At 48.1% G+C, this 21,282-nt stretch overlaps 2 protein-coding genes and 1 pseudogene across 4 annotated transcripts in view; 2 read left to right on the plus strand and 1 right to left on the minus strand.

Annotated features, from left to right (window-relative positions):
* The window catches only part of LARP4B (La ribonucleoprotein 4B), a 56,762-nt gene that overhangs the window by 13,994 nt on the left and 21,486 nt on the right, over positions 1–21,282 (plus strand). For all 3 annotated transcript variants that reach the window (XM_036228239.1, XM_036228240.1, XM_036228238.1), the window contains 6 exons: positions 2,432–2,566; positions 3,202–3,261; positions 13,654–13,804; positions 14,056–14,196; positions 19,671–19,749; positions 20,951–21,087. In XM_036228239.1, the coding sequence (XP_036084132.1) occupies positions 2,486–2,566; positions 3,202–3,261; positions 13,654–13,804; positions 14,056–14,196; positions 19,671–19,749; positions 20,951–21,087 (649 nt within the window). In that variant the 5' untranslated portion in view covers positions 2,432–2,485. Of the gene's footprint in view, positions 1–2,431; positions 2,567–3,201; positions 3,262–13,653; positions 13,805–14,055; positions 14,197–19,670; positions 19,750–20,950; positions 21,088–21,282 lie in introns of those variants that run through there.
* LOC118609176 lies at positions 4,904–5,021 on the minus strand (annotated as a pseudogene).
* LOC118608717 lies at positions 4,925–13,647 on the plus strand. Its single transcript, XM_036228237.1, has one exon. It carries the CDS (start codon positions 6,773–6,775, stop codon positions 9,854–9,856), a length of 3,084 nt encoding a protein of 1,027 aa, XP_036084130.1. The 5' UTR covers positions 4,925–6,772; the 3' UTR covers positions 9,857–13,647.

A 21,282-nucleotide genomic window follows, 5' to 3' on the forward strand; every position in this document is an offset into this window, starting at 1 on the left:
AAATTCCAAGTGTATAGTTTTATCCATACTCTTTTAGTTTATGTCTTACCCTTAAGACCTTTAAAAATAAACAGTCACAGCACCTTGATTGCATGCAACAAAATTAATAACTCATTCTATAGTATCTTGTATTACCTAGGTAACATATAGTTTTTCCTGTCAGAACTGTCATTTTAAAATTTAATTCATGTGAATTTGGGTGCAGCTGCAGTTCTCATGTTACATAAAGTTATTTTGGTTAAAGCTTTTGAATTGTGTAGAAATACAGATCTCCCCATTTTCCCATGTCTCAGATTTTTGCTGTAGAAACGAGGTCATCTGTCTTGTAGAGTGTCTCACATTTTGGATTTAGCTAATGGTATTGTGTTGATATTTAGCATGGGTTGTCCCAGAATTTCCTTTAAATTGGGAGTCCGATCTGGAGGTTCGATTAAGTGAGGTTCTTTTTGGGAGACCGTTTCACAGATGGTGCTCTTCCAGCACATCGAGTGACGAGCCCCAACAGCGGCTTCGGCCGTCGCCCGTCGGAGCCAGCCGTTCTGGGGTCCCCCGTCAGCGCCTCGCGTCCGGCGTCATTGCCGTCGCTGTTTGCTTGGATGCTGCGGCGTTTTGATTTTCCAGCACTGTCGTTTGTTGACGGTCCACTCACTGTCGTGGTTCCTGAGTGCGGCGCAGCCTGCCCTGGCCAGCCGTTTGTTGTTTGGGAGGCTCGTCGTGTCTGGACCCCGGTGCTCTTCAGAAAGGCGGCCGTGTGGTGGTGCCTTGAGCTGCCATGGAGTTTTTGTGTTTGTGTCCAGTCTCTCTGATCCTCATATTGTCCTTTTGCCATTGGGAGTCCCTTTCCTTTACTGTTGCTCCTGTGACTCGACCACAGGAGTCTTTGATAGCTTCCTTGCTTTCATGGCAAGGTGTCCCAGGGGTTCGTCTCCAATTGAGCAGCATTAACGAAATGATTAAGCAGCACTCTTGGAAACCGTAGATGAAGGCTGAGGGAAGACTGAGGAGCTGTCGCAATTCGGAGGAGACTAAAGAGAAGTGACAGCCAAGTGCAGTGCAGGAGCCTAGGTAGGACCCTGTAGTAGAAAGAGGATATTGGTAGTAAACTGGTGAAAGACAGAGAAAATCTGTAGCTTGGCTTCAAAAGTGACATACCCTGTTTAAGAAACCAGATTATATGTATTTTACTTAGCTTATTTGACTTTAAGTTTGTATTTCCTTTTATGCTGAAAATCCGAGTACCTAACATTAATTCAGTTCTTACTTTACCCTATTACAATGTGTATAATACATAAGAGTTTCAAACAGTACTAACCTTACCTCAAAGAACAAGCCTACTGAGTACATTTTTAGGATTTCTTGGTGATTTTTAGGCTCTTATATGCAAATGCTGTCTTAAATCACTTAGAATAATTCTCCGAATAGTTATGCCACCAACTTGATAGACAGTTACGTTTGAGATTGAGTTATATTTTTAAGGATTGCTTTGAGTGTTTAATAAGACTTTAATAATTATGAAACGTTTCTGATACAGATGAAAAGAATGGTTTAGAAACAGCTAAGAGAACTATACGCAAGGATTTATGAGGATTGATAAAACCTTCTCCAGCACCGCTTCGATGGTGAGATGAGATGCATTCCTGCAGGCGTCGGGGCCGCCGTACCAGGGGCCCTCTCTCCTCGTGTCACCTCTCCTCCTCTTGGGAAGAGACGGAGTCGGATTGGGGAGCTCACTGCCCTCAGCTCCTGAAGGCTGCATGGAGGCAGCCTCTGACACTCCCAAGGGTCCTCCCCACGGCTAGGTCTTGGCTGGGAAGCGCGTTGCTGGTCTTTGTCTTGTCGCGAGGCGCGTGGCGAGTGGCGAACCGGGATGTGCAGGAATCCGGGTCTGACCGTCATACCACGAAACTATGGATGCTGCCGTCCCTTCAGAAGCCTCCTGGGAAAACCCAGCGGTGCTGCTGTGTGTGAGGCGGAGGGGGGCCTGTGCTGCGGGGCTGGGTCGTTTCGGTTTCTCTGGTGCAGGCCGTGGAGGGATTCCTTGTTCACCAGTCTGGCTTACTCCTGGCAGCTGTTGTCCTGGTCACAAACTACATACGCACATACATCGGAGTTCAGGTTCCGAGTCGGAGTTCTGTTCATTTTACACCATGATGAGTTCTGGGCGTGCTCAGGTTTGCGTTAGCACGTGGTCTCCAAGTCTTTGCCACCCTCACAAGTGCCACGTTATAGAAGAACCTTTTCCAAAACAAGGCATTTCTTGTGTGAGTAAGGTTTTAATTATGGGCAGATTTCTCTAAATGATCTAAGGGGATAGACACAGGTCTTGCTTGGAAAACCTGAGGATTTCAAGACGTCTTAGTGATTTTATTCTAAGAATCAAATTGTACTCTGTACTTTAAGTTACCAGTTTGCTGTCTTTGTCTTTTTACAGCATCCTACGGTTGACGTTAAACTTCTCCCGGAGGAGCCACAAAGTAAACAGCTCATGACTTCTGATCAGGACGCTAAGGTTGTGGCTGAACCTCAGGGCCAGAGAGTCCAGGAAGGGAAAGACGGTGCGCATCTGGTGAGTGTGCCGTGTGTGCCCCGCCCGGCCGGGCCGCAGCCTCCCTCCGTGTCTGACCCAGGCTCTGCGACGGACTGGGTGCCTCAGTCACAGCGGGCATCTTGTGACCTAAGTCTAGGTGTTCTGTTCTGTATCAATTTGTGGGTAGGTTAGAGGAAACCTAAGTACCAGGTGATGGAGAGCACAAATGGCAGTTAATAGCAGTAGATACTTCAAGCTTTGGATTCACATCACCAAGAAGGCAGTGATTTATACTTTTGTAATGCTGTAGCCATTGCAGTGGTATGTAGTTAAAAAATTAATTTGGATTACAATATAAGTTTTTTATTTTGATTGCTTTCATTTATTGTAAGATTTTGTTATGTTAAACAATAATATTTAAATATTAGAAACTTTCTAAAGTTTCTTGATTTTCCCTATTGAAACTACAAGAAATTTTACTTACGGTATTCAGTCAGAATATCAAAATATTTTAAGTTTCAAGGTTTCTACATTGCTGAATATCTCTCTGAATTTCCTTTGTCATGTAAAAATGTGCTTTTCTCAGTGGGTTTTGTTTTGCTCAGTTACCGTGGTTTAAAAATACATTTCTTTACCTTGTAGTGATGAGGTGTTTCATGTTTTCAATCTTGCAGATGAATGGTCCCATATCTCAGACCACTTCTCAGACAAGCTCCATCCCCGCTTTGAGTCAGGTAATTCAGTTCTGAGATGAATCACCCTGGAGGCTCACAGATATTTTCTTACAACAGATATTTATTGTCAAATAATTAGAAAATGTCGATGTTTTCAAAAAAGAGATTTGGGGGTCCAGCCAGGTGCAGTGGGGGTCAGTGCTGTACGCCCTCTTCTGGGGGCTCCAGCTGCGTACAGGGGGTGTCAGTTCTGTATGTCCTCTCCTGGGGAGTCAAGCCGGGTACAGTGGGGGTCAGTGCCGTACGCCCTGTTCTGGGGGGTCCAGCTGGGTCCAGGGGGCGTCAGTGCTGTGCGCCCTCTTCTGGCTTCCGCATGTGTTATGTGTCTAGCTCTGCAGGTGTGCCTTGTCTATTACTTTGATGTCAGACATTCATCACAGTGTTTTTAATGGTTCATTGATAATCTATTGTATGTATAGGGTTAGCTTTACATATTCGTATCTGTGTTTTAAAGCACACAAGTCATTGTGAGCTGTAAGAAAATTGGTTTCACATTTTAGCTATGATTAATGAAAGAATAAGGAAATGGAGGTCTGTTGGTTTTTAAATCCTTTACACCGTTTGTGTCTGCGTATATCAGGTGTACTTGGAGCCACTCCAGATTTGTCTTGTAAGTGATCTTGTAAATCTTATACAAAATTTAAAAACAAACTTTTTAAAAATTTCTCCAAATTGTAAGCAGTTCATGTAGAAATTGAAGGAGGAGATTGGATTATTGATCTTCTTTTAATAAGGAGGAATTTAAAAAAAAATGAAAGATCTCTCCAAACTATTATATTTCATTGTTGTTATTGTGTATGTAGGAGTTTTTGCATATTTTACATTGATTTTTTTTAAATGAATTTTGTAATATTTTAAGTAATTTAAAAATACAAGACCTTTAGTAGTCTAAGAGGGAAAGGGTACAGAAATCATTGAGGGAATTTTAAAATGTATTTTTAAGAACAAATCTCCCTCTTCTCCATGGTTGATTTGCAGTCTAAAATAATACCTATTGTTGGGCATAAACCTAGATTTTGGATTTTGTGGGGTTTTTTTTTGTTTTTGTTTTTGCTTTTTTTTTTCAATTACTTCGTGGGCGACAATTGAGATAAGACCTATCTAGAAAAGTGAAACACTTGAGCCAGAATTCAGGATTTCATTTCTGTGGAGAAATAATTTCCAACTCGTACTATCTGCTCGTTCCCTTTGTTCTTTCTAAGAGTCGCCGGCCCGTGGCAGTGTCATGTGGCGAGTGCCCCGCTCTCCCCTGCTAACTCAGTGCCCCTGCCCCTTGGGTGGGCTGCATCCTGCACCCGGCGTTGTGAGTCAGGGCAGTGCTTTTCGCCAGTGTTACAGGGTGTTGCACACTTTAGGTTTTCCCAGGACCCTTGAGTGGGAAGGTACCATAAGAGACCATCTCGTCTCCAACATGTGTATCACTTAAAACTTTGTTTATCACAAATTCAAGCATCTTTATAGAAGATAAAAGTCTTGTTAAAGACTACAAACGTATTTCATTGTAATCAGTATATACGTATTTCATTTCAGTTTTTCCCATGGAGCATGATTTCATCTGTATATCCTCTTGTACTTGCCCTGTACTGTTTCTCTCTCTCTCTCTCTCTCTCTCTCTCTCTTTTTTTTTAATTTTTATTTTTAACGCCTACAGCACCAGGTCGTCCTAGGTGGTCTCCCATCCAGGTACTAACCAGATCTGACCCTGCTTAGCTTCCGAGATCAGACGAGATTGGGCGTGTTCAGGGTGGTGTGGCGTAGACCCTGTAGTGTTTTCTTTATGTGGTTAATACATCATTTCTGTAGCCATTTGGTTTTTGGAAACTTCTAAATTGTCTGTTTTTCCCTGCTGTTATCAGTGGTGTTGCTCTGCACATTTTCCTAACTGGCATTGTGTCTGGCACCCCTAAGAGTGTGGATGTCTTCCCTGGCGCGGCGGTTCTCAGGTGTGGATGCTCGGCAGCCCGCAGTTGTAATGGGCAGGGCGTGTGCTTAGCAGTCTCACTTAGGACTCAGGCTCTTTAAAGGTTAGTTTTTCCGCCAAGGTTGGATGCCATGTGAGTCAGAGGGGAATCTCCATAGTGATGGCCAGATAAATATCTGAGTAATTCAGAAGCGGGCTTGCACTTATCCAATGGTAAAATCAATCACATTTATTATACAGCTCCCTGCCCCCCCCCATTTGAGTTCTAATTATTTATAAGCCTAGCCGATCCATGAGCACCAAAAGTGACCCTAACTAGGGAACTGAACCCTGGAGAGGCTTAAGTGATATTCTGTGATGAGTCAACTAGAATGTGGCAGAACCAGGATTTAAACCCAGGCAACCTGGCTGCAGGGTCCAAACTCATTGAGCTATTTCCTCTTTGGTATCTGTTATTTAAAAGGAGAAAGAACAAATAGAAAATAATACCGAAAACAAAACCCAACTATTGTCAGCTGTTTGGCAACTATTTGCATTAACTAAGTGGTTGAAATTAACTATTAAAACGACAGTTGTATATATGAGGGCTTATAAAGTAATAAAGTCAACTCCAGTATGTTTTTTCTTTCTGCTTATCCTGAAGGTTTTTACAGCCTTCACGGGCATTTTTGGCTATAACCGTTTATTAAAACTTATTTAGGAAATTACATTCCATATGACTTGACGAGTAAGTTTTATCCTGGGAGTTTTAAGGCCCGTAAGGGCAGGATCACTGCTCACCCCGTGTGAGAAAGGGCTTCAGGAGCCTCCAGGGGACCCTAGTATTGGACCCTTATTCTTAACTAGTATTTTCAGACATCCCTAGAAGAGAATAAGATGAACCCAGTGTGCCACGCCTTATCAGGAACTTAATGTTACTTCTCATGTTTTGCTACTTTGTTTCATCTTATCCTCCCCTCTACATATACACTTCAAAAAATGTTACGATGTTTCTACTTTTATAAATAAAGCAAATCCCAAAGTGCCATTCACCCCAGAAGCATTCCAACATGGATTTCTAATAGACACCATACCGCACCCACGCCCACAGACGTTATTTCTCAAAGGCAGAAAATTAGATACAACTATAAGTACTTAAATTTCTATTATCATTTTTCTTTGTGGACTATACAAATTAACTTCTTTGGTTGCCACCATCCTGTGAAATATAATTCAAAGAATGCCGAAACACTAGCGAAAAAGCAGAAGTCTGAAATTCCTTTTTCTGACTGGGATGATACTTAGTTTTTTTTTTTAAATTCAGTTTATGAGAATAAAGAAGAATATGAAAATTTTTGTTGCTGTTCTGAGCCTTTGGGTCCGGTGTGCCGTTTGGGTTTTACTATGTGCAGTAAGGTGGTGTCAGGCAGAGGCTGCTGTAGTTAGGGTTTTGGATTTGAGTGGCAGGGACATGTGACTGCTGTGCAAGGGGCTATTTTTGGTGTCTGGGTGTCGGCCTCTTGTTGGAAACCGTAGAGCATTAGTGTGAGGTGCACTTGTGGAGCTCAGAAAGCGACAGGCATTGTTATGTGAGTGTTTCAACTTTTGAACATGGGTTGTTGCTTCAGTAAAGAATTAAGTGGTGACAAAGACAGTGAGAAAACTGGCCTGTTAGAAAAATCTGTGGAGGAGAAGGAACCGGCGAACAAGATAAGTACAGCTTTATCTGCATTACTCGATTCCCTGCGGGGCGAGGAGCTTCGCAGCGTCTGCCGCGGAGCCAGCAGGGCAGCTGCTGGGGCTAACGCGGGGTCGCAGGCGTCTGCGGGGGCCGGGCACGGAGAGGCCCGCAGAGCAGGGCCGTCCCTCGACCCCGTAGGTCAGTTCCTGCTTCGGCATGAAGCTTTAGATGGGACCGACAAGAGTTCAGACACTGCTGCTCCTGAGCAGGCTGGTGGCCGTGTCTGCGCGCCTCCCTGCGTGGCCATCGACAGGGCACCGGCTTTCTCTGCAGGTGCTCGCTCTGACGGGGGCGAGCGTCTTTCGTGTGTACCAGGGCCTTGTGACCAGGACGTTCAGGAAGGAGGCCCCGTAAATAGACAGATGTGCCATCACCTCATCACTTGTAAAGATTCTGTAACAGAGAAGGAGATAGAGGTCAGCGTTCAGGTCAGTCGAGGCCATGGGAGTAACGCTCGAGCTGTGTCTTTTAGGGAGACAAAGGGTGGAGACCCCGCGGGTGTGGGTCACAAACGCTGTAGAAATTCAAGCGAGAGCGAGTTTTACAGTATTTGTGTTGTGGACCCCGACGGCCTGGACATTGACGATGAGCCGTTTGCTCGTGTGCCTGGAGCAGCTGCAGCAGAAGATTGTCATTCAGCTGTCACCTCCGAGGGGACTCGTGGAGGGGCCTGGCTGCCAGATAGCACTGATCAAGGCCTGGGGTCGTTAGAGGCACCGCAGGAACTGCTGTCCCCACACGGCCTGCCGGGTCCGCGCGAAATGAAGGAAGTCTCTAGCGAGAGAGCGAAGCCTCTTTCTGAACTTCTGACTGACAGAGACCCAGCCTGCCAAAGAAGCTCTGGTGACATGCAGGCTGAGTCTTTAAGGGCACATACTCACACCAGGCTCCCTAAGGGTCACACGGGAGGGAGGGTGCCGCCCCACGTTGGCAGAGCACCTGACCCCAAGACCAGCGCAGACCCCGGCTCACGGGGACGTGTGCGGGCCGTGCCTGGAGGAGGACGGAGCCGCGGCTCAGTGCCGCTGTGTGCGGTGGGCGGCCCCCTGGGTGGCCCGCTGAGCATCGTGCCCCGTGCTGGGCAAGATGGTGCGTCCCGGGCTGCAGAAACAAGTGGAGGGCAGAGTCCAGACTCTGAAGAGGAAGGAGGAAAGAATTCTGTAAAGCCACTGAAAGATAAAGATTGTTCCAGTTTAAATGGTGGCGGGTCAGACAGGAATCTCCCCTCCCGGAGTCTAGCTAGAGTTAGCTTAAGCTCAAAAAGGCGGGCCACTAATTTCTGGGGAACAGCCTCTAACCAGCGGGATGACCCCAGACCCGAACACTTGGGGCCAGTGGTGACGGAGGCCCAGCTTGGTGGTGACTGCAGCCTGGAAACCGGGAGCACCCAGCTCGCGAGCAAAAGAGAAGCGCCTCTGCGACCTGAAGACCGTTTGTCTTACCGACATGAGGATGGAACGAGCTCTGCCCAAGATGAGGGGCGCGGTCAGAGGGCCTCTGAGGTGCAGTCTTCGAGCCAAGTGGGTCTGCACGCGGGTAGCGGGGCCAGTCAGGCCCTGGCCTGGGGCTGTGCTTCAACCCGAGCCTCATGGGGCGCATGCTTCGAGGCCGTGGGTCAGCCCGTGGACTCCAGGGACCCCGGAGCTCCGCAGACAGTGCCCCAGAGCAGCGCATCTCGTGATAGCCCCGGGCGTGTTCAGAGCGACTGTGTGTCCTCTGCCCTTATGCTCACCTGCGCTGGGGACGAGAGCGACACAGGCCCAAGCCGTAAAACAGAAGGTGAACTGTGTGGGAAGGGTCCAGGCAGTGACCCCCACGGGTTAGAACACGCCGGGACAGAATCGCTACAGACTAAGCACAGGGCGACAAGTAAACATGACATCGAGCATGTCAGGTTAGACTCTGAAACAACCTTGGACTGGGAGTCAAATCCACTAACACGCAAAGTGGTGCCCGGTCAGGATCTTCTAGATCGTGTTAGTTCCAGTCTAACAAAAATACCCAATTTTGAAACAGATCGAATAGAGAAACGTGATGAATCCTACAGAATGAATGGCTGTGGATGCGAAGAGCTTCACACACCCCGATGCCGGGGGAGTTCGGGCGCCCTGGTGCCGGGGTCAGAGGGGACGCGAGCTCCTGCCGGCGCTGGAGGTGCGGCTGCGTCAGCGGGGCCTGGCCCGGAGCCGAGAAGGGGCGGGGGGACGGGGGGCCTGGACTGCGAGAAGGACAGCACTGAGTTCGGTGGCGGCCCGGGAGGTGCGCGTGGGACAAGCAGACGTGCGCATCTCTTCAAACAGGGAGGCGCCATGGCCACAACTGCGGGGCCTCCGCTCCCCAGTGGCGAGGGCTCTGTGGGAAGTTCAGGGGCGAAATGTAGAAAACTGGGGCTGTGCGACAGTCTCTCAGGGTGCCCTTGCCTGGCTGGTGCCGACTGCGCCCGAGTGGACAGGCACACAGGTGCCCCTCAGGGTGTGCTCTTAGCAGTTCCTGTCGCCTCAGGTGACAACAGAGAAATAGCAGTGACAGGTAGTGAGGACCATGTTTTGTCATTCTCGGAAGACACCGTGGATAGATCTGAGCGCCCCTCAGAGAGGAGCTTGCAGGGCTCATCAGAGGCTTTGCGCCCCCACTGTGTGCATGAGCTGTCTTGTTGCCCAGGGGCAGCGTTGGCAAGTCAGGAGTTTTCCGAAAGACTGGCGGCTGGTTGCGGGTGCCCCCAGGGCTGGCCGTGGACTAGCACGGTTGTGGGAGACACACCAGAAGACGAACAGATCCTTGCTGGGGACCTGCACAGTCAGCCACAGGACTTTACGTTTGCTTCATTTTGGATGGAAAAGCTGCCTTATCAGCTGCCCCTGGCCGAAGATGGTGTTATTTGGGGATGGCATAATGGAGGTGCACAGTTAGTAAGTATGTTTTATCAGTTTTTATCACATGCTGGGATATACTGATCTTTCACTTAAAATGAACAAAGGTTTATTCTAGACAATGGGCAGCTGTTTGAATCTTTATATAAAGGTGTGAGTTCCCGTAGCATCCATTTAACCCTTTCCAAATCGGAGACTCTGAGTTAAATTCACTGTTTGGTGTCTTTAAGCCAGAGCTGGTGTCCCCTCAGGCCTGCACTACGCCCTGTGCTGCTGGTGGTCGGAAGCGGCCTTGTTCCGCGTCTCGTGTTCGTGGCCTTGCGTGCTCATGTTCGCAGGCTGCTCTGCCCGGTCCCGTCCTTTCCCACCGCCAGCCCCTCGCTGGGGCAGAGCAAGCATTTGATCCGTTTGGATGTTTAAAGGTGACACGGAGTGTACGTGAGTGAAATCTGTCTTCCGCTGCTTTGTATGGTCATGGTCTGCGGCAGGTGAGACCTACTATATTAAGTCCTATAATTTAGGAAATCATTCATTGCCCGCTCGTTTTTCTTTTCCATGCCCACATTTGGATGTTTGCCAGAGTTGTGTTCGAGTTAATCAGTTTTGTTCCTTAAATAGTTGTGGAGCGAACACTGTAAAATGAGGCCTTTAAATCGTATGTACATAATCATTTATAAAAGTGGACATGGCCGAGAGCCGGCTGCTCGTCCTCCCAGTGCTTGGCACATCAGCACAGCATGCCCAGGGCCCCGTTGCTGCCCGGCTCTGACCCCTTTAAGTGCGCAGACCCATCATGCGGCACACCCACACACACTCCTCTCACACTCTGTTTAAGGGTGGTGCTTTGCTTTTCAAAACTCCAGTTTTCAAAGTGCTGGGACAGACATCTTTTTAATAGTAATCGTATATAGCAACTGTTACTCCATTTTACAAACCAAGTACGGAGGTGCAGAGACTCGATGACTCTGAAGCCAGTGAGTTGCTGTGAATTAGTAAGCTTACTTAGCGGCACATCCAGGAGCAGTTCCTGCTGAGTTTGAAATAAAAAGTGCAAGTGTTTCTTTTCTCACATCTCTCTTCTATTTTGTATTCTCCACCCTCCTTCCTCTGATAATTACTCTGGTTCCTACTCAGTAACCTGTCAATGGGACCGTTCTGTCTCATGTTGAGAAAACACACATTTACGATTGCTGGGTTATTAATATTTTTTTCAGTGGAGCATTGTGTTGGGGTAGGAGAGTTTCTTGAGAGTGTCAGGATTTGTGGCTGCTGTGCTCTTCAAAGAGTAACATTGGTCATTTTTATATAATCGCTTCAGCACGTTGCTCTTAAGGTCAGCTCACTTCCGGTTCTAACAACCATTGCTCAGGCATGAGTTTTCGGTGGGAAAATAAGACTTAGGTGGCTGAGGAAGTGAAACGTGAGCTGTCGATAATCGGTTGGAGTTCCATATGACTGTAGGGAAAGGACCACATTTCAAGGAAATAAGTTTAATACAAGTTTTGTGAATTGCAAGAAGTGAATTCTTAATGTTTTGTTTTTGTTGGTACTACAGCACTGTTTTCTAATCATTTTCTGGGGCAAGTTACTTAACCTGTCTCTGCCTTGATTTTCTTATCTGTGAAATGGCAGTGAGTATTACCATCTGATAGGGTTGTCACGATTAAATACAGGTAAGTGTGTAGGCCACCCCGGCACTCGGCATAGTCTCCAGAGCTGATGGTCGTGTTCCTAGCTCTTATTTGTAAGTCTCCCTTCTTTCCTGTTACGTCACATCTCAGAGTGTCTCTTGAATACTGGTTAGTTAACTGCTTAAAGTTGTGACTTCTCTAATACTCGATGAAGTAGTAAATCAGGAAAAGTAAAGCACGTAAGGATGCGGTTCCATTCACTGGTGGTGTGGACCTCGCACAAGCTGTTGGATAGTGAAAAATGTGATTTTATGTTATTATGGTCTTAATTTATTCCTTCAGCACATTTCTCAAGGCCCTGTGTGCTGAGTTCAGAACTGCTGGGCGTCAGCGGTGCAGTGGTGAGCAGGGTGGACGCCCAGGAGTCCGTGGGCCCGCGGAGAGACCCGGCCCTGAGCCGTGCCTCGGCAGTTTGCCTCCAGGCACAGTGTGACAGGGTATGTCGGTGACGGAGCGCAGTCGGCGGTGAAAGGCGCTGAGAGTGGAAGGGACCGACGCCAGCTGGTGCTGGGGATTGGGGGAATGTGGCAGCGGACCCAGGGTCAGGGAGCCAGTCCCCTGGGCGGGGCAGCGTTGCGTGGGAAAGCGTGGCGTGTGCTGTCGCGTGGGCGAAGGGCCGGTTCTCGTCAGGAGCAGCAGTTACACAGGCGCTAGGAGAGGAAGGAGGTGGAGGCGTGAGCCAAAACGTAGGGGCCGGGAAGAGGTGCGAGCGCCAGGAAGGCGCGGCGCGCGTCGGGCCGGAGTGCCTTCGGCATCGCCTTCTTTGCCAGGATGGCGGGGTCGCGTCTGCTTGTCCCAGCCCGACGGCTCGGCGCTGTGCCTGGCACTGAGCGAGCGTTTAGGAAGCATTTGTTGGGGAGGTGGTGGGTGGCAGCGCCAAACAGAGAAACACTGTGCAGAAGCCGAGGCCAGGACGAACTGGGAGTGTAGGTGCCGTATGAGAAGGGAGGGTCGGTTAACACCGGCGCCTCTTGAGCGTGATGTTCTGAAGGAGAAGGGGGGCCCTCCTCTCTGCCTCTTCACTGGCTCCTGCCGAGGCAGAAGGCATTCCAGGTGCCCGCTCACCGAGGCGCCTGGTCGTGCGGTACAGTGTTCAGTATTCCTGCCTCCCAGGTGCGAACAAGGTAAATACCGTAGTTTTAACCGCACCAGTCTCTACTGTTTCACAAATAGTTGTTTTTCATTGCCGGCTTTAATCGTTTCAGCCAGAGCGAATTTATTCTGTCTCTTTAAGATCATCAGTTCACATGCGGTTTCCTTGATGGCCAGTCTGGGCCCTGTGCACATTAGCAGACAGTGTCGGGAGGTGTCTGCCTCTGCCTGGTGGCTCCTGGCACCAGGGCCTTGTCCTTCCCTTCGGAAGCTCTGACCCCTACACTGCAGAGTCAAGGTTTATTCCTGGGAAAAGGCAAATGTGTTGGCCGGCTTTGCTGAATGATGTGGTGGCAGGACAGAAGTTAGTTTGGGGAGCAGCTGCCCTTGGGACATCGACCTTTCTTTAGATTTGTGGAGCAGCTCAAGTTTTGTGAGAGGAGAGGGAACGTGGAGGTGGCCGTGTGTTTGATGAGGTGCGCCGAGAAAGGCCTCACCAGTCCCAAAGGAGATCATGGCGGGAGCCCCGTGGCTGGAGAGGGTTCTGGACAGACAGAACAGGAGGAGAAATGCCAGGATTATCTGGACAGCAGGAGGCCCATAGTCCCGGAAGTGAGCATGGTCACAGAGGTCCCTCCCGCCCCGCCCCCCAACCTCCGCCACCACCAACAGACCTGTCAGAAGACCTTGGTTCTTGAAGGAACTTTCATTTTCTACATCGTTTGCATATGTGAATGTCTGAGCTTTAGTTTCAGATTGTACCCATCTATGTTCATTTAGGATTTGCCAGTCTGCTTGTCGTGTGGGGCAGCCTGGAGCAGAGATGGGGATTGGATCGGCAGTTATCTGTCAATGAAGTTGTCTCCGGAGAGCTTTGTCCTTAGTGGGGCTCTGGGGTCTAATGGAGAATGAAGTTGGGTTCAGAGTGTGGCAGCTTTTGTTACTGCTGCACCTGCTTTCATCCCCAAAACATGTAGATTGGCTCAGCCTTTTTAGCATAAATTCTTTTACATAAATGTACTTTAACTCTGAATTGATAAGTAAAATGGCATTTGATTGGAATTTGTATATAAATGTATGTATCACATTTTTTCTCAGGTACCAACAGCCAAGGTTTCGGAGCTAAACCCCAATGCAAAAGTATGGGGGTCGCCCGTGTTACATCTGGAGGCAGGTAGTGCCGCAGACGGCGGTGTGAGCGCAGCCTGGGACCACGTGCCCGGCCGTCGCCCAGACTGCGGCCAGGAGGGTGAGTGGTGAGCCCAGTGTGACGAGGGGCCGTTTGTGCTCCAGGCTTTGTCCTCGTTTCCTTTTCATCCGTCTTTAAGAAATTGTTAGTGAAAATCTGTGTCCTAGTTTGCGACAGTATTTAAGAGCCAGGGGATCTTTCACCGTCAAGTTATTTAAAATGGAAGGAATTGCAAATAAAAGTTTTTATTTTGTTTTAAGAGAAAGTTACTCTTCTAACCCTGCCTTTTGGGGTGAAATTTCTAATTACAGAGTTGGATGCCAATGGTGACAGTGACAAAAGTCATGAGAATGCAGAGGCGTCAGAGTTACAGGAGTCGGACCAGACAGCCATGAGCACGTTGGCTCTGGACCACTCGGAGTACGAATGTCCACCTGAGAACAGCGACACGGGTAAAGCTACTACTCTCCCAGTCCCTTTTCACAGAGGGCAGGGCTCGTGTACGTCACGTCTCAGAATTCAGCTCGTCGAACCTTTTCCTGAACCACATGCCTGTCCTGGCTGCCTTCAGTTCCGCTTTACATTCGCTGGTGTGGACAGGGACGGGGCACGTGGTCGGGGAGCACATCACGCCAAGTGGCAGGTCCCTAACGTGGACAGGGGAGGTGAGCCCTTCTCCTCGGGGGCAGACGTAGAAACGCCTGTGGGTTCTGGGACACCCAGCCCACCTCCGAGTTGGTTCCTGTTGCAATCCAGAGGACTGGGCGCGTGGGCTGCAGACCTGAGAGGTGGGCTGCACGCTCACTGCCGACGGCTGGGAGGGCAGCGCGAGCCGAAGGAACGGGTCCCCACGTCGGCCTGTAGGGACTGAGCAGAGCGGTGCCGGCGGAGCGTGCGCGGTCTCCCAGGCGACTCTACCGAGAGCTGCACAGAGATGCACCGGGTTAGGCACGGCGTGGAACGAGAGCGCCCCCGCCCCTCCGGCTGCCGCGCTGCGTCCTGTCAGCACGGGAGTGTAGGGCGCGTTCCCGGAGGGGTGAGCGCCGCGCAGACCCGCTCTTCGGTGTCGGTCAGCCCCTCCGGTGCCCTCACTCCGCCTGTATGGCTTCGTCACTGCCTTCAGAGGCGCTTAGCGGCCGCCTCAAACGTGTTTAAATGGAGTTCCCTTTCTACCGCATGCCTGTTCCTGAGACGTGGTGCGTGGCCGAACACCGGACGGCAGTTTGGTTTGGTCTTGCTTTAAGTCCATGATCACGGGCTTCCAGCGTGACCTCAGCATGGCCCGCAGTGGCCCGGGAGAGTCAGCCCCCTCTGAACAGCTCTTTCACGACTTGGTCTCTCCTCACACCCAGTGCTTCCCGTGTGTATAGAGCTCAGTTAAGCGTGGCTGATGCGTAATCAGCATCACTCATGTAAAGCGTGCCCAGCGTTTCCCTAGTGTGAAGCCCAGTGTTCAGTGCACTCTAGGGCTGATTTGCTGACACTTCCATTCCTCATTGGTTTCTCTACCAAATTCGATACGATGTGTGCGCAGTCAGCCGTAAAGCCGTCGCCGCAGTCAGGATGGGTGCTGCTCTCACTCGGCGCACTGCTTTTGGGGTTCAGTCGTGGCATTCTCAGTCCGCTCCTCTTGGGTGCTGGTTAGTACCCCACTCCGTTGCACACCAGTTCGCTTTCCCGGTCATCTGTTGGTGAATGTTGGGCTATTTCCAGTTTGGGGCTATGACAGATAACGCTCCCTCGAACATTTCAACGCAGGACTTCGTATGGTCACAGGTTTCTGTTTCCCAGGGGTAAACACGTGGGGATGGGGCGGGCGGGTCGGCTGGCGGGCACGTTTGTCCGCGAAGGCAGGGCGAAGCCACGATCCCTGGCGGCCCCTCTGCGCTCCCGCCGGCCGGCCGGCCGTGCCGGGCCCGGCCACCGCTCCTCTGCAGCAGCACCAGCACCGGGGCTCAGGGTTCACTTAGCCCCCGCCCCCCAAGGCAGAGAACGCCGTCTTCCTGGCTTTAATTCTGTCTCCCTCACACCAGGGGTGTCAAGCACCTTTTCATATGCATATTTCTTCTTTGGTGAAGGGCCTATTGCGTTTGGAGGGTTCTTTATGTTTTAGACACAAGTCCTTATCAGATAATGTGATTTGCAAATACATTCTCTCAGCCTATGGCTTGTCTTTTTGTTCTCCTAACAGTATCTTTTGAAAAGGGCAGAAGTTAAAAGACTTTTTCATAGTCTAATTGATCAGTTTTGTGTTTTTGGTGTTACCTGAGAAATTATTAGTGCATGCCAGTCACAAAGGTTTTCTCTTAGAAGCCATTGAGTTTTAGGTTTTGCATTCGTAGGCCTGTGGACAATTTCAAGGTAATTTTTGTGCGTGGCGTGAGGAACTGCGTGAGGCTCTTTCCCCCACACACGTGGCCGTGTGGCTGCGGGGCGGCGCTCGCGGCCGGCTTCTCTCTCCCGGGCACGGGCACGTGTGTCGTTGTCGGGGTCCGCTTATGCCTGTGGGTTTGTCCCTGCTCCGACTCTCTGGTCCTTCACCTGTTAATGCTGTACGCTGTACGCTGTTCTTAGGAGCAGGTAGTATTAGCCTTCTGATTTTGTTCTTTTCAAGAGTTATTTCGGCTTTCTAGTGCCTTTCCATTTTCATACAAATTAGCATGAGCTGGTCACTGTCTACACATTGCTGCGATTTTCACTGGAGTCGCGTTGGTGGCGTGGTCGCAGACAGCGCGCGGGGGCCGGGCGTGCGCCCCGCCTTGCCCAGGTCTCTCACTGCTCTCAGCTTTGCTTTTTAGGGTTTAGTTCACTGGGCTTGCACACCTTTTGCCCAGTTTATTCTTAAGTGTTTCATGTACTTCGGTGCTATCGTAAGTGATTTTTAAACATTTAATTTGTCATTGTTTGTCACTTGTATAGAAATACAATTAATTTTTGTAAATTGACGTCGAACCCTGAAAACTTGCTAAGCTCACGTATTTTACCAACTTTTTTGTAGATTCCCTTGGGTTTTCTGCATAGACATGAATTTATCTGTGTATAAATCAGTTCTATCCCCTGTCCAGTCTGGTACCTTTTCCTTCTTTATCTCGCCTGAGTGGTTGGGTAGGTAGGTGCTCTAGTACAGGAGTGGACAGATGTGGGAGTGCAGACCTCCCACTGGTCTGGGGTGGGGGGCCGTGTCCCCCACTGGGGGTAATGATGTTAGTTTCACCTAGACGGCCTTAGTCAGGCTAACAAGGTACTTTCTGTTAGGATTTGAGAGAGTTTCACAAGGAAGGGTTCTAGGAATTCGTTTTGCTTTTACTCCATCTTGGTGATGGTCCTGTATTTTTTCTTTGATTTTTCAAATTTTAACCAAGCTTGTATTCCTGGGGTAAGCATCACTGGGTCATGATGTCATGTACTTTCAATGTATTGTTCAAAATATTGCTTAGAATTTTTACATCTGTAGTTTTCTTTTCGATGTATTCCCTCCTGTTCAGATTTTTGGATGAATTTATTGTTTTTTCCCTAAATTAAGAAGTGAAGTCACGTGGGCCTAGAGTTTCGTTTGTAGAAAAGTTTTCAGCTACAATTTGTCTTTATGTAGGGTGACTCAGGTTTTCTGTTTCTTCTTGAGGGAGCTGTGGTTGCTTGTATCTTCCAAAGATTTGGTTCAGTCCATCTAAACAGTCAGAGTTATTGTATAGAGTTGCTCTTGGTAGTCTGTTCATCCTTGTAGTCTGTAGAGTCTTTACAGCACTCATTTTTGTTATTGGCAATTCATGTCTTCTCTTTTTTTCCCTCCTAATCAATTTTATTGATCTTCTCAAAGAACTAGTATTTAGTTTTATTGATTTTTCTCAAATTTTTCCTTCCCGTTTCATTAGTTTTCTCTTCTAATCTTTATAATATACTTTTTTTTTGGTTACTTTCGATTTAATTTGTTCTTTTTCTAGTGTCATATAGTACGGAAGCTGAGGACATTGATATGTGAGGCATGTCTTCTTTTCTAATATAGCCATTTATAGCCTGTAAATTCCTAAGTCCTGCTTTAGCACGGTCTCACATATTGTGATATCTTTTTAAAAACTCAGTCTAAAATTGTAATTTCCTTCTTAATTTTTTTTTTTTAAATCTGTGGGTAATTTAGAAGTATGTTATTTAGTTTCCAAATATTTGGGGATTTTCCAGGGAACTTTCTTTTATCGATTTCTAGTTTAATCTCATTGCGGTTAAAGGACATACTTTGTATGACTTGAATTCCTTTGGGTTTAAGACGTACTATTTTGGGCTATCTCAGTAAGTGTTCCCTTTGCACTTGGGGAGAAGGTGTGTTCTGCTGCTGGTATGGGGTGTTCTGTACCTCTCAGTCAGGTCTAGTTAGGGGAAAGTGTTGTTCAGGCCTCCCGGATGTCTGGTTCCGCCTCTTGTTTTGTCAGATATTAAGAGAGGTATTCTTTTAATTTTTGGATTTGTCAGTCCTTTTGGTTCTCTCAGTTTTTGCTTCACATATTTTGGAGCTCTGTGTGAGGGCGGCTGTGGCCTCTGGCTGAAGTGACTCCTCTGTCATTAGGAAGCGACTTCTGTATCCCTGGTAATTGTTTTTGCTCTGACTTTACTGTCTGATGTTGATACAGTCACCTCAGCTTTCTTCTGATGAGTGTTGGCATGGTATGTCTTTTTCCATCCTTCTACTTTCAACCTATTTGGATATTTATATTTAGTAAAGCACATTTCTTATATGTCGCGTAACAGTCGAGTCTTGCTTTTTTTTCCGTCAGATCTTGTGGTCTGTGCCGTTAGTTCAGGTGTTGAGAACCTAACAGTGCTGCGGCGACTGATAGTCACGCTTGAGTCTCGTGCTGTTTGTTTCAGAGCAGCGCAAGGCCTACAGGGATGTTGAGAAGATGGAGTGGCGTTCGCATGGACCAGGCAACCAGTTTCTTCTGTTCTTCACACCTTCCTTTAGTCCGACACATGCGCCACAAGCACTGAACCAGCCTTGGTACATGTTACCTGTCCCTGGACGCCACGTTACACTTAGTCGTCACGTCTTAGGCTCCTCTTGGTTGTGACACTATCTTAGACTTTGTTTACTTGTTTCTGATGACCCCGACAGTCTTGAGGAGTACTGGGCAGTTATTTTGTGTGGAACTCCTCTGTTGGAATTCGATGTTTTTGTCGTGATGATCCCAGCGTTACAGGTGTGGGGGCAGGAAGACCACAAGGGAAGTGGCATTTTCATCCTCGCTTGGTTAAGGGAGCCTCGTATCCCGTGATTTATCACTGTCGATGTTGATTTGACCTTGACCATCTGGCTGAAGTAGGTTTATTCCATTTCTCAACTGTACGTTCCCTCTGGAGGATCTGTTATTTAGTGTTCTCAGTGACGTCCCTGCGACTCCACAATTTCTTACTTGTGACTTTGACTACCTGGAACTTTCAGGACACGTTTTTTAAAACTGTAGTATGGAAACTAAACTGCGTAGTCTTTACAGCCTGCGTGTTTGTTATCCCCAGCCTTGATTTTTTGGTCTGTATTTATCTTTTCCTTATTTTGTCTTTATATTTTATTATTGCTTTAGTATCTTTATTCTTGTCGCCTACCTGAAAACGTTTTAGAATTGAGACAAAGCGTTAAATGAGCTTGTACTTACTATGCGATACAAAGCACCTGCCAAACTTTGCTAATAAGTTTTATACTCAGATTATTTTTTGAAACTATGTTGTTTTCTTTTGGGGAAGAGGGGATTTCTTTTTTTTTTCTTCCTCCCCAATTTCCTTTTTTTAGTGGGTAGAATAGCATTTTCCTTATGTTCTTTTTGTACACTAGATGAGTTAATAATGTATATTGAAAACAGTAGAATTACTGTCTCGAATCATCATCTGCTTGGTGAACTTTAAGCCGTTTTTTTCTGAGTTGATCGTTACTTTTATGTAGGAGGAAATGAGTCTCAACCAGAAAGTCAGGAAGACCCCCGAGAAGTACTTAAAAAAACATTGGAATTCTGCTTATCCAGGTAAGGATGGTAGTGGTTTTTCTGGTTCCTAATATCTGTGGTGTTGTGCCGTGGCTATTGCACACAGATGTGACACTACACTTAATGTGGAAGGGGTGTCTGTCTGTCACTGTCCGTGTCCGTGTGTATCGTGTGTATCTGTTAATAGGTGACCTAGAACACTGGCCAGCCTCTGACGTGTGGGAGAACTGAATGCGATCCTGTAGGCCCAGCCCTGCAGTTGTCCACAGATGCATGCTGCTGATCTTTGCCTGGCTCCTGGGCCCCACAAACTCAGCTGCAAGGGTGGGGCCTTAGGCCGTTCATTCACAGAGACGTTTCTCAGCACACTAAAAGTTTGAGAACACATTTCCTGTACTAGTTCTCAAAGTTTGCGAAACACTGCAGTAGCAGGTTGTTTTATTTACATAGCACTCATGTACTTCTAGGTGTCGTCCCGCCCCCCCCACCCCCGCCATGGCCAAATAATACCTTTTACATCAAAAAAATAGAGTAAAACCTTTATAGTTGAAATAGAAGAACTGGCATACAAGAAGAAAGAGTTGGCTTGAATGTAATTTTTTTTTTTTTAAATAAGAAAATAACTAACTGGCGTGTGTAAAGTTTTCTATCATTAATGATGATTTTCTAGGTTTTTCTTTCCAAACTGCCTTAACCCCTGGAAATACTCATCATAGGCCAAAACTCCAGGAAGTCGCTCCTCTTTACCCAAACCGCTGGTTACCTATGGCTTACCTGGCGAGCCTGTGGGTCATGTTCTGATCAGGTTTCCTTCTTTTTAACCTGCGTTGCTGGGAAGCGGCGTTGGGTCTGCAGCTTCTCTGGCAGGTGTTCCAGAGTGAACAGCACGCACTCTGGGCGCCAGCCTTTCCTCGCCTTTTCAATTTTTCTTTCTTGTTCTTTCGGCTGGATTTCCTTACTTTAAAAAGCAGTGTTTGTGTTTTTAATACGCTATTCAGAACAAAGATAAGCTATAAATACATTTTTAAAAGATTTATTTGCTCATTAATTTTGACGGTACGAAGTACAGTAAGTATACTTTTACTTTTGCTCTGTCTCCCCAGTCGTCTTTGAAAAGCATTTGCCTGTGGTCAGAGAGGTGGCAGACGGCAGGCGGGGCGGGATGCGGATGTAGCCCTGGAGCGCTATCCTGCCACTCCGCCCTCACAAGGTTTCAAGAGAGGTTGTCTTCTCTCTGCAGGGAGAACCTTGCTAGTGACATGTACCTTATGTCGCAGATGGACAGCGATCAGTACGTGCCGGTCACCACGGTGGCCAACCTGGAGCACGTCAAGAAGCTCTGCACCGACCTGGACTTGATCGTGCAGGTGCTGAGATGTAAGTGAGTGGCGGCCGTGCCTCAGTGGGTCTGGCCTGATGTGGCTGCGACCGTTAGGTCCACAGCCACTCCGTGCGAAGCCCTTGATGGTAGGTGGGGTCTTCCCTGTCTGCCGGGCCTTTCTGGCCAGCCCTGTGTCCGGTGACATGCCCATGGCACTTGGCGCTGACTGACGGGCTCCCTAACTGATTGTA

Source organism: Rousettus aegyptiacus, unplaced genomic scaffold (genome assembly GCF_014176215.1).
Source record: "Rousettus aegyptiacus isolate mRouAeg1 unplaced genomic scaffold, mRouAeg1.p scaffold_m13_p_10, whole genome shotgun sequence".
In the NCBI taxonomy this organism is placed as follows: Eukaryota; Metazoa; Chordata; class Mammalia; order Chiroptera; family Pteropodidae; genus Rousettus; species Rousettus aegyptiacus.

What these genes read in the sequence shown, in the direction of transcription:
- LOC118608717 (XM_036228237.1), top strand. Translation starts at nt 6,773, where the DNA reads ATGGGTTGTTGCTTCAGTAAAGAATTAAGTGGTGACAAAGACAGTGAG.